The 12124-nt window shown below is 37.1% G+C and overlaps 1 protein-coding gene across 8 annotated transcripts in view; it reads right to left on the bottom strand.

Moving 5' to 3' along the window:
- The window catches only part of NHLRC2 (NHL repeat containing 2), a 51270-nt gene extending 39746 nt beyond the window's left edge, over window positions 1–11524 (bottom strand). For 5 of the 8 annotated variants that reach the window (XR_006739304.1, XM_045568855.1, XM_045568856.1 and 2 more), the window contains exons 1-2: window positions 11100–11479; window positions 7769–7921 (exon numbers count right to left, since the gene is read on the bottom strand). Coding sequence is in view for 7 of the 8 variants with exons in the window: in XM_045568855.1 (XP_045424811.1) it covers window positions 7769–7921; window positions 11100–11277 (331 nt within the window). In the remaining variant the exon portion in view is untranslated. Of the gene's footprint in view, window positions 1–6442; window positions 6568–7768; window positions 7922–11099 lie in introns of those variants that run through there. The other 3 variants (XM_045568852.1, XM_045568854.1, XM_045568859.1) reach the window with 2 other exon arrangements.
- Between the last annotated feature and the right edge of the window lie 600 nt (window positions 11525–12124).

Here is a 12124-nt window from a genome sequence, read left to right on the forward strand (position 1 = left end):
AATAACTTTTTGAAATAAATAATTTTAAAAGGACTTATTTTTTTAGAGAGGTATACATATATAGATTCAACTCTATTCAATTGCAATTGTATATACTACAGTGGAAAATATAGTTTAATCACAGCCAATATGCAAGGATTGAGAAGAGAATATTTGAGGCACTTTCAAAAATGTTTTTAAAAAACCTGTAAACTGAGACATTCTGGGATCTAAAAGGTAAGGATGACTGTACTAGACAAAAAGGATGAGAAAGTCATTCTAGGCAGAGGAAACACTGTGTCAAGGTGTTAAAGCAAGAGAAATAATGATATTGAGGAAGTAACGGAAAGCTAAGGAAGCTAGAACAGCCTTGAGGGAGGAGAAGGCTGTGAAAAGATGTTGGAAAGGTAGAATGTTAGTTTTTATACTAAGAACAACAGAAAGAAACATGAACTAAAAGAATCAAAATAACTGAACACTACTAAATTGAAGCAGAGATCAGAAGCAAATTTGAAAACCAACCAAAAATTGATGTCAGGCTGTTATCCACACTAAACATCCTGAAAATCTGCCATAAACTGGCCAATATTTTCACAGTCCTTTAACTATTTAAGAACACAGAATAATAAATAGATCAACTGCTGGAAAAGGAAAATATAAAATGTGTACATAAAAGAGTTAACAGAGCAGGCTTGATTGCTATCCTTTGAAAGGCCTGCATACCAGATTGGCTCTTGGCTGGCATCTGGGAACTTAGGTTTTGGGAGGGTTTTCACCATTCCCAAAACTGATAAGAGTAGCTCACTATACCTAACCTGTTTGTAAAAACAATACCATTTATGCTGAACACCTGCTTTCCTTCTGGGCTTCTAAAATTTTGGAACATGACAACAGGCAGAAGCTGCCTATGTATATAGTTCCTAAGAAAAACGTTAGGCACTGAGCCTCTAGTGAGTTTCCCTGGTGGGCAAGATCTCAAAGGTATTGCCACAACTCCTTGCTGTAGCACATCCAGGGTTGACTCCCCTGAAAGAAGACTAGAAACTTGCACCTGGTCTCCCCTGAACTTAGCCCCATGTATCTTTACCCTTTCCTGATTCTGTTTTGTATCCTTCCACTGTAATAAAGTATAGCCATGAGTCCTCCTAATGAATTATTGGATCTGGGGGTGGTTCTGGGAACCATGACACAAAGTGAAATTATATATTGACTCATTTAAAGGCTCAGTTTCACTATAAAATTAAAAATGCAATCTCCTAATTTTAATAAAGTGTTAAAAAAGGTATATACTACATAATGAGAATACTAGCACTTACTCAGTAGTAATATGAAATTCAGATTTCAAAAGCCTGATTTAGTTACATCAGCATGTCTAGAAATCACATGTTAAAATATGCAAAGTTTTCCTAATAGACATTTTCTTACAAAATAAGAATGCTTTTCCTCATATAATGGCTATTGTGCTAAATTTGAACATTATATAACATACAATTAATGTATACAGCAGAAAAAGGTAAAAAAAAAAACAACTCAGAAACTCTCTAGTAGAAAAGGGAAAAATATCACTGAGGTACCTGTCAGTTTAATATAAATGTGCTAAATTATTATGAATTAATAACAACCTCAGGGCACAGTTACATTCTTAAAAAATGTTTAAACATCAGAATAATTCATTACTATTAAGTATCTTTTACTCTTTGCTTTAAAACTCTTTGGCATTTGTAATTTCTCAAATGCCACTGTGAAAGTGATACTGGCCCCTATTATAAAACAGAGTTTAAAAGACGTTGCACGGAGGAAGGAGATTGATTATTAAATTAGGCCTCTTTCAAAGTGTTCTGAATTAATAAGCACTTCCTCACTCTGTGGATCATTTTTGGCTTTCTGATAAAATGAACTGAACAGTCCATGGAATTTAAAATACACTGCCAAATGTTGCTTCAAGAACATAAATAGCATCGTTGCAGATATGTTCAGAAATGTATCAAATAGTAATGAGAAGACAATTTAACTACAAGAAAGAACATTTAATTTAGTGACAGCTTATTGAATTGTTATGTGATCATATCTGGGTATGTCTGCTTTTGTGAATATGAATTTAACTTATCTTCTGATCAATATAAAAATCTTTTAAGTTACCTGGGTTTTTATATAGTACCACATTATTGAAGTAATATTTCTTTGAAATTACAAGGTTGAGACCACTTAACAAGTATTTTTTTAATGCTTAAAAATTTATTCCACAAATAGTATTCTAACAGCCAAATACAGAAAAACAAATTAGTCAGTATTTTACCACCCCAAAAATGAAATATTTGGGTAACATATCATACCTAGTGATATGCTAGTAAACTAGCTTTTTTATTCCAGCAAGGGTAAGAAGGGGCAAAAAGCAATTAAAAAAAAAACACACCCTGGTTTGTAGCATTTGTTAACATCCATAGTATTAATACTCCCATTGTGGCTGATTTCAAGCTTACAATTGGCTCATAAAATTTCTTACTTATTTAACAAATGGCTCTCACCAGCTCTTAGGAGTAGTTCCAACACACCATTGACTGTACCCCTCCCAATGGGGCATAATATTGCCCTTTTAATATTCATTTTAAAAATAAGGGTTAAAAACCCATTTTTGTGTTCTTCTAGTTTTTCTTCCAGAACATTTACTATTTTAATCACTTGTAAGTGTACAATTCAGGGTACTAAGTACACATTCATAGTGCTGTGCAACCATCGCCATCCTCCATCTTTAGAGCTCTGTTCATCTTGCAAAACTGACACCGAACTCAAGGAACAATGGCTCCCCAGCCCCTGGCAACCGCTATTTTACTTTCTGTCTCTATGATTTTGACTACCCTAAGTACCTCATGTAAGTGGAATCATATAGCATTTGAATTTTTGTGACTGGCTTATTTCACTTAGCATAATATCCTCAAAGTTAATCCATGTTGTCACAATTTCCTCTTTTTAATATTCAATAGTATTCCATTGTATGCATATACATTTTCCTTATCCATCATCTGTCGATGAATGCTTGAGTTACTTCCATATTTTGGCTATTGTGAATAATGCTATTAAATATAGGTAGGGCTATGTAGATTTACTATTTCTTCATGGCTCAGTCTTGGTAGGTTTTGTGTTTTTAGGAATTTGTCTATTTCACCTAGGTTACCCAATTTGATGGTATAAAAATGTTCAGAGTGCTTTCTTATAATCCTTATTTCTATAGAATCAGTAGTAATGTCTCCACTTTCATTCCTGACATTAATTTGAGTCTTCTTTTTTTATTAGTACATCTAGCTAAAGGTTTGTCCATTATGTTGATATTTTTGAAGAACCAACTTTTGGTTTCACTAATTTTCTCTATTATTTTTCTATTCTCTATTTTGCTTCTCTGCTTGAATCTTTATTTCCTTCCTTCTGTTAGCTTTCGGTTTACTTTATTCTTCTTTTTCTAGTTCTTTAAGTTATAGTTAGGTTGTTGACTTGAAATATTTCTTGTTTTGTAAATTTTTAGAATTCTTTGTAGAGGCAAGATCTTGCTATGTTGCCCAGGCTGGTCTTGAACTTCTGGCCTCAAGGGATCCTGCCACCTCGGCCTCCAAAAGTGCTGGGATTATAGGCATGAGCAACCATGGCGGGCCTATTTTTTTGTTTTTTAATGTTAAGTATTTATAATTACAAATTTCCCCATTAGCACTGTTTCACCATGTGCCATAAGTTTTGACATGTTATGTTTTCCTTTTCATTCATTTCTAAGTGTTTTCTAATTACCCTTGTGATTTCTTCTTAGGTCCACTGATTGTTTAAGAATGTGTTGTTCTAATTACCACAAATTTCTGAATTTTCCAGTTTTCCTTTTGTTATTGATTTCTAACTTCATCCCATGTGATTGGAAAAGACACTTTGTATGATATCTATCTTAAGTCTGTTGTGACTTAATTTATGGCCCAACATATGGTCTATCCTGGAAAATGTCCCATAGGCACTTGAAAAGAATGTATATGCCCTATTGTTGGGTAGACTGGTCTGTATATGTTGGATAATGAATTCTCCAACTACTATTGTAGCATTGTCCACTTCTCCTTTCAATTCTGTCAATTCTTATTCATGTATTTTGATGGTCTCTTATTAAGTGTGTGTTTATTGTTTTATCTTCTTGATATACTGAACTTTTTATTAATATATCATGTTTGACCTTTTGTGATTTAAAGTCCATTTTGTCTGATACTAATATAGCTGGTCTCTTTTGGCTAATATTTGCATAAAATATCCTTTTCTCTTTTATTTTTAAATTATTTATGTCCTTGGATCTAAAGTGAGTCTCTTGTAACCAACATATAGTTGGATCATGTTCTTTATCCATTCTGCCAATCTCTGCCTTTTGATTGGAGAGCTTAATCCATTTATATTTAAAGTAATTACTGATATAAAAAAAAGACTTCTGGTATTGTGCTATTTGTTTTCTACATGCCTTAGAGCTTTTTTGTCCCTTATTTCTTATATTATTGTCTTTTTTTGTGTTTAGTTGATGGTGTTTCACAGGTTCCTTAGGCTCTGTTCACTTTTCTTCTTTTTTCTGTTTGTTTCTCAGACTCAATCACTTTGTAAGTTTGCTGATTCTTTTTTCTACCTGTTCAAATGTGCCTTTGAATCTCTCTACAGTCCCTGACTTATGATGGTCTGACTTACAATTTTTCAACTTTACGACAGATTTATCCAGACGTAACCCCATTATAAGTCGAGGAACTCCTTACAACTTACAAAAGGGTTACAGTTTCCACTGAATGCATATTGTTTTTGTACCACCATAAAGTTGAAAAATTGTAAGTCAAACTGTCTTAAGTTGGGGACTGTCTGCTGTATTGCCAACATTAAATGCACTTCCAATGTAAGATATTTTCAACATACAATGGGTTGATGGGTTTATTGGGATGCACCTGTATTCTAAGTCAAGGAGCATTTGTAGTGCATTTCTCATTTCAGTCAGTGTATTTTCAGTTCCAGAATTTGTTTTTGGCTTCTTTTTAGATATTCTATCTCTTTACTGTTATTCCATTTTGTTCATATACTGTTTACTTTTTCTACGTCTTCCTTTAGTTCTTTGAGCATCTTTAAGACAATTGTTTTAAAGCCTTTGTCTCGTAGATCTGCCATCTTTTTCAGGGACAGTTTCTGTTTATTTTTTCCCTTTGAATGGGCCACACTTTCCTGTTTGTTTGTGTGCCTTGTGATTTTTCATTGAAAACTGGACATTTGCATCTAATAATATGGTAACCCTGGAAATCAGATTCTCTCCCTACCCCAGGGTTTGCTGGGTTTTTGTTCATTTGTTTTTCATTGTTGTGGGGTATCTCTGTGCCAAGGATCACCCTGAAGCATAAACTTAAGGTCTTTTCAGATCTTTTCTGAGACCGTGCCTTCCCCTGGGCATGTGTGGTTAACTAAGTTTTTCTGTACATCCAGTTGCTATTGAATGTACTATTCAACATCTAGCTCCCATAAGAGGAAAAAGAGAAAATAAAGTGGGGAAAAGGGTACTAGCCCTTGTAATTCCCTGGAAGTCACTTCAGCCAGGGGAAGAGAGGCTTGCAGCACTGTGAGAAGATGCAACAACAATGGCCACTGCCTCTTTGTCTGCACCTCTCTAATCAAAAGGAGCAACCAGAGAGCAGAGCACAGATCCCTGATATTTGGAAGATAAGGTCTTTCTTGCCCACCGTGGCTCCTGCATGATATGTGCAAACTGCTTCAGGAACATGTGCACAGCTGCCTGCCGTGGAGCTAGGGTTGGGAGATGGGTAGCTACTACTGTGCTGAGAGCTAAAAGTGACCGAAATTAACATTTTATAGTCCAAGCCCTCCCCTGGAAGTTGCAAGCCCTCCAATAGACTCCAGAGTTCCAAAACTATTATATCAGATTCTGTTAGTATAACTGTTGGCTAGGTGGAGACAGATTCCTGTTGTTTCCTACTCCTCTATCTTCCCAGAATTCTCTCTTCACTTACAAAGTCTTTTACTTTTCAGAAGTGTATTTGTATGTAAAAATATTTTTCATTTTTTGTCATAATGTGCTATAAAAAGAATGTTTCCAGTAAATTGGTAGGAGAGTACAAGGATCCATTCCAGGAAGTCACGGAATTTGCTGCAGGTATGGGGTTAAGCAATTAAGTTAACCAAATAGTCCTTTTGGGGTTATCTAAATGGTATGGTATGGAAATGGTTAACTTTGAGATTCTTAACCCGGTTGGTAATGACTTTCTAAAATATAAATGTCATCATTCTATTAAAAAACAAACAAATCAAATCAAAAACAACCTTCAACATCTCCATATATCAATGGAAGAAGTCTAAACTATTAAAAATGTTATACAATGTACTTGACAATGTAGTCCTAACCTATCTTTGTCTCCTTTTACTCCTATCATGAGCTCTTATAATCTTGCCACACTAAATTATTTACCTGTTCCTGGAGCAAGAATCCTACTCTTCTGTGCTTCCATGCTTGTTTCCCTCATGCTTCCTCAGCCAGGAGTGTCCCTTCTGCCTCATTTTCATTTTCAGCTGCACTCCTGCTCATTTTTCAAGTTCTAGCTCAATTGTCTGCTTCTCTGAGAAATCTTTTCCAATGTTTCTAGGCAAAATGAGTACTCCTTTCCTCAGGTTCCATAATGCTTTTTATTCAACTTTGTTACATATTTCCTCAGCAGTTAGCAGAGTACCCTGCACATAATACATGTTCAATAAATGTGATGGCTTGAACAAGAAACACTGGCATCCAAAACCTAGGAGATAATAAGATACCCAAATTTCTTAAATCCATACAGATAAATTTTTGAAAACATGATTCAGCTACTGGGAATATTTGAGTTCTTAATAAATCTTTTGATTGATAATTTTAAGATACAATCCATTACAACTTAAAAGCATCACCTAACGTTCTACCTGCACTGAAGATTTTATCTATCACTCCTTTTTTAAACTAAGTTTGAAGATATCCTTCATTTTTGTACATGTATAGTCTACTTCCATCTTTACTCTCACAAATCAGTGATCCTATCTCTTTTTTATCCACTCCAAGACTAGAGCTTCAATTCATTTAAACCTAATTAAATGGAAACTTGAATTAATTTCATTTACCGCTGTACTCTTTTTAGAAAGTAGATAAGACAAAAAAAATCTGATAATTTTTCAAATTTCTAGAGAAAATAAGTATAATCTTACATCTTCAGAATTTGTCATACTATAAAAGAGGATTTCCTAGTGTGCTCTGAAAAACATTAGCTGCAATAAATCATTTTTTAATGAAGCAAGGTCAAAGAAAGAGTATCTTTTATAACATTTTACATTCCACTGTAGCTGATGTCATTTGATATTAATGGAAGCCTAATCACATTTCCTAGTAAGAACTTTAAACCTTTACATCACAGTGAGAAGAACATAAAATTAATGTCATATGCTTCATTTTTTTCACAGAACAAATTTAGGTAAGCCTAGACATACAAAAAGACCTTTTTTAACACCTAATCATGAAAAAAGCTAAATTTTGCCCTTATCCTCAGAGAAAAACCATACACTAAGTGCTAGTTCTTTAGACAGGCAAATCATCATCACTAAGCTTAACCCTTCATGAAAAGGCACACAGAGTCCTTAATTCATAGATTAGGGATTACTTTTAGAATCACTGAAGTCTTGCCAAATGTTCATTCTCCTATGAGCGAATGAGTCAGCTACTCTTCTAGTGCCTATGCCAGGACAGTCTGCTAGAAACTAATTAAAGAGCAGATACCTTTATCAGAGTATGTGTGTTCTAGGGCATGGAGATCAGGCAATAGGTGAAGACAGTTTATGCAGCAGTAGGTGAAGAAATCAAGGACGACCACTTTTCCACATAGATCCTTATAGACAGACATAGGCTCTTCTGTGTTCAGCCATTCTAATCCTGAAATTTATACAAAATAAATTACAATGATTAAAGGAAAAGACAAAGAGAAAATTTATTTAAAACTTTACATTAAAATGTGAGCCTTTGTTTTTTCTGTGACTAATGTAAATAGTCAAACACCTTAAGAGATGCTAGCATTATATGAAGGCTGTGGCAGTTGAATTAATTTTTCTGTTTAAGAACGCTTTTCTATCAATAAATAAAAGAAATAAAAGACATGATGTATCTTCATGACTGTGACATAACAGGTATTTGTGATTTGAAGGAAAAGACCAACAAGGCAAATTTGTTAAAATTAAAGGCCCAAAGAGAAAAGAAAGAAGAGGATGGGGGCAAGGGTAGGCAAGCCAGAGGGGTAGAGGAGGGGAAAGCTGCTATTATGATGTAGTCTGCAAAAATAACAAGAAAAAGCTACTAAATTCTTTCAGAAATAGTATAACAGTCTGTCTGTGAAAGTTGGTAAAAGCAACACACCCAGGCAAAAAAACTCGGAGGAAATAACCTATATTGAGAGAATCTGATTACATAAACAATTAGGTATAAAACGGCTATTGAGAATGCAAATCAAGCTTAAAAACAGAAAGACATGACTAAACATCAAAAAGGAGCAAAATGTATGGAAGGATAGACATACAAAATGCCTAAGCAAATTTCATACAAGAGAAGAAGCTGAAATGTTCTGGATTTGGATAAGACCCTAAATACAAAATATTTTAAATGCAAAGTTAAGCAAACTATACTATGATTGCTATAGATTTCATGGAGGCAACACTAATATGGATGAAGAATGTGTTCCCTTCCCTCCAAACAGAATCTAATTAATCTGTATTTTTATAAATCAAAATTTATAAATACTTGACTATGATTCAAAATTTTAACTCTGTACTATAAAGATTTTGTTAAACTAATATTAAAAGCACTGCATCCCTATTTAAACAATTTAAGAAAATAAAGATAATAAGTTTGTTTATAAGTAAATAAATGCAGCTATTAAAACTATTATTTACACCTTGAAGCAGGTATTTGGAAATTACTGTTTACCAACTAAAAACCAAAATTGGGTGGAACAAGTAAACAGTAATGACCAACAACAGTAACTGGAGTTACTCAATTATAACAAAATTCTAGGAAAAAAGCCTGAAGACCAAACTAGTATTTCTGTCAGTCCAAACCAATGAGGTTTCAAGGTACAGTAACCTCTTAAATATCCATTTTGATAAAATGTTAATTATCTACCAGATCAAGTGATCATACAGAACTTCACACTAACTAATGTATATTTCATATCCTACCTGCAAAATATTGATGAATCTGTGCCTTATGACTTCTCTGTAAATAGTCAACAGTGACTTAGATTTGGAGGGATGGAAAGAATGATTACTTTTCAGTTATTTATTCAGTGTTAGGTACTTACCAGGCTTCATAATAATAATATATTTTATAATAATAATTACAATGAATACAATAAAAAAGCTTCTAACATTTAGTAAGCTTTCCTATGAATTAAGAATTTTACATATTTTACCTCTAATCCACACAGTAACCCTGAAAGGTAAATACTAGTTCCATTTCACAAGTGAGAAAGTAGGGCTGGAAAAGTAAAGTAACTTGCTCAGAATGACACAGCCAACCAATTGAATAACAGGGACTTAATTCTAGGTCTGAATCTACACATTATACTGCACTGCCTCCTGTAAACATGTGTTTCTTCTAAGAAATGAACAAAGCATACAGGTTTTGAGATAGGTATATATTTGTGACTTCTTGATTACAGCTAACTGATAAAGAAGCCAAGAAAATACTCATTTTTAGCATTCTGTCCTCAATAATCAGGTCCAGTAGAAAATCAGACTATGTCAAATACAAACCCTAAATATTTTACTATGTGTATTACTTACAAGTCTCAGAAGTCAAAGTTCACTGTAATAAAATACACTCACTATAAATACAACCACTAGAAAATAAAAACACTTCCTCCAACTTCCTCCAATCCTAGCTGATGACCCGCTTGTATATAACAGTAATTACTATATAACTACCTTCTTGCAAAACTTCTAAAAAATTTATATATTTGTATATATGTACATAATATTTTAAAGTTTTTTGATGGGATAAGCATTCATGCCCCCAATTCTTTTGTATGAATTCCACAATATTTCAAATCCAGTGTAAGATTAATAATGGAAAAAATAAGCACTTCTCAAGGCAGGTGTAAAAGGCTTGGAAAGACACCCAAGTCTCTGTTGTCATGGACAGGTTCCCATTTACCTCCCATGAGATAACTGAACCCTGCCACATCCAGCCAATTAACTATACATGTGGTTTCACATGCCAGGACACATGCCAACACCACCAGGCAAAACAACGCCACTCCCATCCAAAGAAAGCATAATATATAATACATTTTCATTTATCGTGGCAAGATGTGCTTCACCAACAGCCCTGCTGGGAATGTCTATTCCCTCACATTCCAAACGCTCACACAGCAGGGATTCAAGCCCTGGAAATAGGTAATAATTGATCCAGATTTGCAAAATTGTAAGTTTCACGATTTTGAACAGAGAAGTGAAGCACGGCTAAGAAACCAGGAAATCTAAGGTCTGTATGATCCAACTCTAGCAGTTATTGGCTATAAAGCCCAGAGCAAGTTACTTAACCACCATGTGCCTCAGTTTCCTCAAATGTAAAATGGGAATAATAAGAGCACCTCACTGGGTTGTTGAGAGGATGAAATAAGATAGTATCTCTTGAAGTGTTTAGAACTGTGTGTGTCACATAGAAAGTTACCAATAGATGTCGGTAGGATGATGCAAAAAGATGACCACGGCGACGACGCTGGGGAACCAAACTGAAAGGAGAGGGCTGCGTGGACGTTTCAATCATTGCCAACCAGGACCACTAAAACATTTACGGAGTGTTTACTTAGTTACCATCAGGCCCGACCAGGCCTCAAGATACGGAACAAGTATACAGGTCCCCGCTCTCCAGAAACCCACCGCCTGTAGCCACTTGGGGACACCTGGGAATTGCAGAGCGCGCGAGCCTCGGCTCAGGTCCGGCGAAGGCCCCGCGCTGGCGACACCACCCCGCCTCGCCCACCGATTCAGGGGAGGGCGCCGTCCCCGAGGAAGGGGAGGTCCCAGGAGGGCTCCCCACCCCGAAGCCAGCCCCTCACCTTCCGGAAAGTCAGGCACTGACAAGTCTTGTTCCCAGCCGTCTACCTTCTGCACATACTGGTAGACCAGGTCGTCCTTCTCCTGCTGGGTGACGGCGTCGAGCAGGGCGTACTCCAGCGAGGTCTGCGCAGGGAGCAGGCCCGACAGGCCGCAGCCCCGGGCCCTGGGCGCCGCCATGTTCTCTGCGGGCTCCCGAGGCGACTGCCGGGCCCGCGGGAGAGCTTCCCTGGGGGAGACGGAACGTTTACTGTCCTTGGGTTTCAAATCGGCGCATTCACTTCACCCTCCACCAGCCCCACTCCACGGCAGCGGCACTTTTTCCTTTTTTAAATACGCCTCAAAGCCAGAGTCCAAACCGTCGCAATTCCCGGGCACGTAATTAAACTACCGCCCCAACCCACCCCGCCCCTCCGGGGTTCCCTCGCCGCGGCCCAGCCTGGACATTGAGAGCGCCAGATTCAACAGGGGACAGGCCTCTGGGACTGGGTCCCGGCAGCGCTAAGGAAACCGTTCCCCCACCCTCCACTTTGAAACTTAGCGCGCTTTAGCACAAAAATGAAATAAAATAAAATAAATCCGTAGGACTTAAAAGGGCACACTATTTAAAGAAAATTATTTTTTTTTAAGTCCCGCTCTTAAACCAGAATCCGCAGATTCGACACGGCACTGGCAGCGGGAAGATGTTCCCGCCAAGACACTAAAGGGTAAGGGAGGGGAAGGGCTATCCTCAAGGGAGAAGGCTTATTTAAGTTGGGAGTGACTGGCCAGTGGCTCCAGTTTACACACAAGTACAGCGTTTTGTCACCCGGGGAGTGCTGAAAGTGCGGGCGCGAATAGGTTGTTAGCGGAGCCAGGGGTTGGGGCTGTGAGGGGCGGGGGTCGTGGGGGGAGCGGATGCAGCTGGAGCTGCTCCTGCGGGGGCGCGGGTGGCAGGTGGGCGGCGGCGAGGGTCCCTGAGGGCGGGCCTCAAAGACTTCAGAAGGGGAGGCTCTGGCGGCTTTTTTGGAGCTGACTGTGCTTAACC

The sequence above is a fragment of the Lemur catta genome, chromosome 14 (assembly GCF_020740605.2).
Source record: "Lemur catta isolate mLemCat1 chromosome 14, mLemCat1.pri, whole genome shotgun sequence".
Classification (NCBI taxonomy): Eukaryota; Metazoa; Chordata; class Mammalia; order Primates; family Lemuridae; genus Lemur; species Lemur catta.